Source organism: Schistocerca nitens, chromosome 10, assembly GCF_023898315.1.
Source record: "Schistocerca nitens isolate TAMUIC-IGC-003100 chromosome 10, iqSchNite1.1, whole genome shotgun sequence".
NCBI classification, from domain to species: Eukaryota; Metazoa; Arthropoda; class Insecta; order Orthoptera; family Acrididae; genus Schistocerca; species Schistocerca nitens.
In genome coordinates, this window is record NC_064623.1 from 64,434,552 (window position 1) to 64,437,756 (window position 3,205).

General features: G+C 47.4%; 1 protein-coding gene across 1 annotated transcript; it reads right to left on the minus strand.

The window, feature by feature from the left end:
• Nucleotides 1-233: 233 nt before the first annotated feature.
• LOC126209872 (uncharacterized) lies at nucleotides 234-1,091 on the minus strand. The gene has a single exon (XM_049938997.1). It carries the CDS (start codon nucleotides 1,089-1,091, stop codon nucleotides 234-236), a length of 858 nt encoding a protein of 285 aa, XP_049794954.1.
• Nucleotides 1,092-3,205: the final 2,114 nt, after the last annotated feature.

Here is a 3,205-nt window from a genome sequence, read left to right on the forward strand (position 1 = left end):
GGCCTGAACCGAATGGAGCACGTTTGGGATGAGTTAGAAGGTCTACTTCGCTATAGACCCCAGCATCTGGTATCAGTACTTACTCTGATTTTGGCATCCTCCACAGACATTCTGACACATCATTGAATAGGTCCCTAGCACCCATCATAAAGGTGATGGGTGGGGCACACCCCATATTAATATTCACTGATAGGTGTGTGGATACTTTTGATCAGATAGTGTAGATTGAACAGTTATGGCAGATGTATGTACCTCAGAAACTTTTGATGTGTCTTGATGCAGCTACACAATTCCTCATGAATGTCTGCAGACGTTTTGATCGCTGGTTGTCGCTCACCAAAGGGAAGCTCCCTGTACTCGCTGCTGCGATGGATGCTGGTCAGGCGGGTACTTAATATCTCAAACTGGGCAGAGATGTGGCTCATCACCCCTAAGAAGTACAGCTCGACGTTGATCGTGATGAGGCCAGCGGCTTCCGTCGTGTAGGTCTGGAGCAAGAACACAAACCAGTAGTGAACGCCTTCTGGAGCCTTCATCCAAGGAAGCTGGACAAAGGGCAGTCGCCTGGTCTTAGAGTCCTCCAGTAGCGGCACCATCGGCCAGTAAACGCTCACCACCCCAAAGTAGAGGTTCACCAGTACTGTCATCACCAGTGTCCTCCTGTGGGCCTCCTTGAAGGCAGGCACGGACTTTATCTGAGCCCAGGACCCTCCCTGTTCCAGGATCAAAGCATCGAGGCGACGCACGAGCCGGTTGAAGTCCGGCTGGTAGCACAGGAGGAGCAGCGCCTTCGTCAAGCCGGTGACCATCGGTAGGAATGCCGTCAGGGCGGAGGTGACTTCTTCCAAGCCCTCCAGGAGGCATGTGCCCACGACGCTCATGGTCAACGAGATCGCTATGGACACCAAGCTGAGAACGGTGTAGGCTCGGTACAGCCAGAAGCCGCTCAAGGGCCACTGTCCAAAGAAGCTCAGGATGCGGATGTTCAGCTTGAGAGGAGACTGACCACTCTCTCGCCACGACAGGTGATGAGATTGTGTCCACGTCTTCGGTTCCTCGACTTCACCACCACATCCTTCATCTTTCTCCATTCCGAAGCAAAGGGTTCCCCCCAATGTAGCCTCGACAAAGGCGACTTTCACACCTGACCTTTTCCACAGTCCATACTTTAGAGCCGGTTCTTATTCGATGTAAACACGTCGATGGCGGTAAAGTATCGAATTCTGCTTGTGATTCTCCGGTAGCTCTTACGAAACTTGCGCGGAATTAAACTTGGAGCTTTGATCTGTTGTTTCAAGTACTGCGAGGGGGCGTCTACCTGATTAATTCGAGAGCAGCAAAGTAAATACTGGTGGAAGGAGTTTTAAACGCCTCTGCGCAGTACCGTCACTCTCTTATTCTACACGTTCTCTATTCTTCTTCAGAATCTACACGCCGTCGTGGCAATCTAAGGATCAGAAAACATTTGAGGTGTGTAACAGTGGAATGAAAATTTCAGAATCTCCCTAATGATCGAGTATCTGTCGAACCGAAAGAGCAATCTTCCTTTCTACCGCCGTAAATATTTTATTGTTTTTCTCTCTGACCTGGCGCAGAATGAGCAGTCGTTAAGATGGCGTGACATTAAAGATGGCGCAGGAGCCTCTTGCTTTTCTCATCGGAAACACAAAAATCAGTAAAGTTTAATATTGATTTTGCGTCAGTCTGGTGGCTGATACAAATCAAGGTCCGTACAAAATTTATTGTCTACGGTTGAATAAAGCAAATAAATATGGTTACGAACATTACATACTCGCTTCACGAAGCGTTACGAGAACTTTACTTCCCGCTCTCAGGAGTCTTTCTACAGCACACAATAAAGCTTCCACAGCTTAAATCCTCCAACCAAATATTTCTTTAAAACAGTTACGTTCCATATAAACTTGAGCAGTTTTTTTAAAATGTGCAGACTTTTCTGTAGAGAGATTGTAGTTCCCTGTATTTTCTCCTTCGTGTAAGTTCAAACTGCCACCAAGCGCTTTTACATTTACGGCGGAGACTGGCACTTCTGGAAGCTCTTAACTTTGTCCCTTCCACTTCCTTCCCAAAGATATTAATCGTCTCTGATTCTCAAACCGCCGAGTGGTTCTAGGCGCTGCAGTCTGGAACCGCGCGCCCGCTACGGTCGCAGGTTCGAATCCTCCCTCGGGCATCGATGTGTGTGACGCCCTTAGGTTGGTTAGGTTTAAGTAGTTCTAGGTTCTAGGGGACTGATGAGCTCGGAAGTTAAGTCCCATAGTGCTCAGAGCCATTCTCAAACCATCCTTCCAAATATTCAACACCGGGGATGAAACGAAACATCTAACCGCTATTTCTTGTATGCAGTTTCAGAATATATTTGCAGCACATGGATGAGGGTGGACAATCCATAGGCTGTGGGTGGCTTCCCGCACAAGTATCCTATATAATGAGCAAGCTGATGCATTAGCCAAGCAAGCGACACCTTTAGGCACTGTGCTGGATCTAGAATTACCTTACACAGCTTACCTACGTGAGGTCAAGCGTCACGCCAACCAATAATGGCAACAGATGTGAAACGTTTCCCAGCAAACGAAAGGCGGTTATTACGCAGTGCTTCAACCTCGGAATCCTTCACAGAATTGTTTCATGAGGACACATGAGGACCGATACACGATTTCTACTGTCATAAGACTTCGTTTCAAACACGCCTCTTTTCCTTAACCTCTACATCGAATCAGCATTTACGCTTCGCCGGCATGTGAGTGTGAACCTGAGTCGGAAGCTGAAGTCAACTACATCTTGTTTATGTGTCCCAGATTTCACTGCGAACGGTTGGGCTTTCTGAAGACTTTGCTGAGTATAGTACACCACCTTCCTCAATCAGCTATTTCTCTTCTATTTACCAAAGCTATATGCCTTTGTCAAGTGACTGTTAAGTTCCTTAAGAGTACTGGGTCAACCGAAGACTGGGATACAACTCGTCGGCTTTGCCCAATGACGTCATACACTCCTGGAAATTGAAATAAGAACACCGTGAATTCATTGTCCCAGGAAGGGGAAACTTTGTTGACACATTCCTGGGGTCAGATACATCACATGATCACACTGACAGAACCACAGGCACATAGACACAGGCAACAGAGCATGCACAATGTCGGCACTAGTACAGTGTATATCCACCTTTCGCAGCAATGCAGGCTGCTAT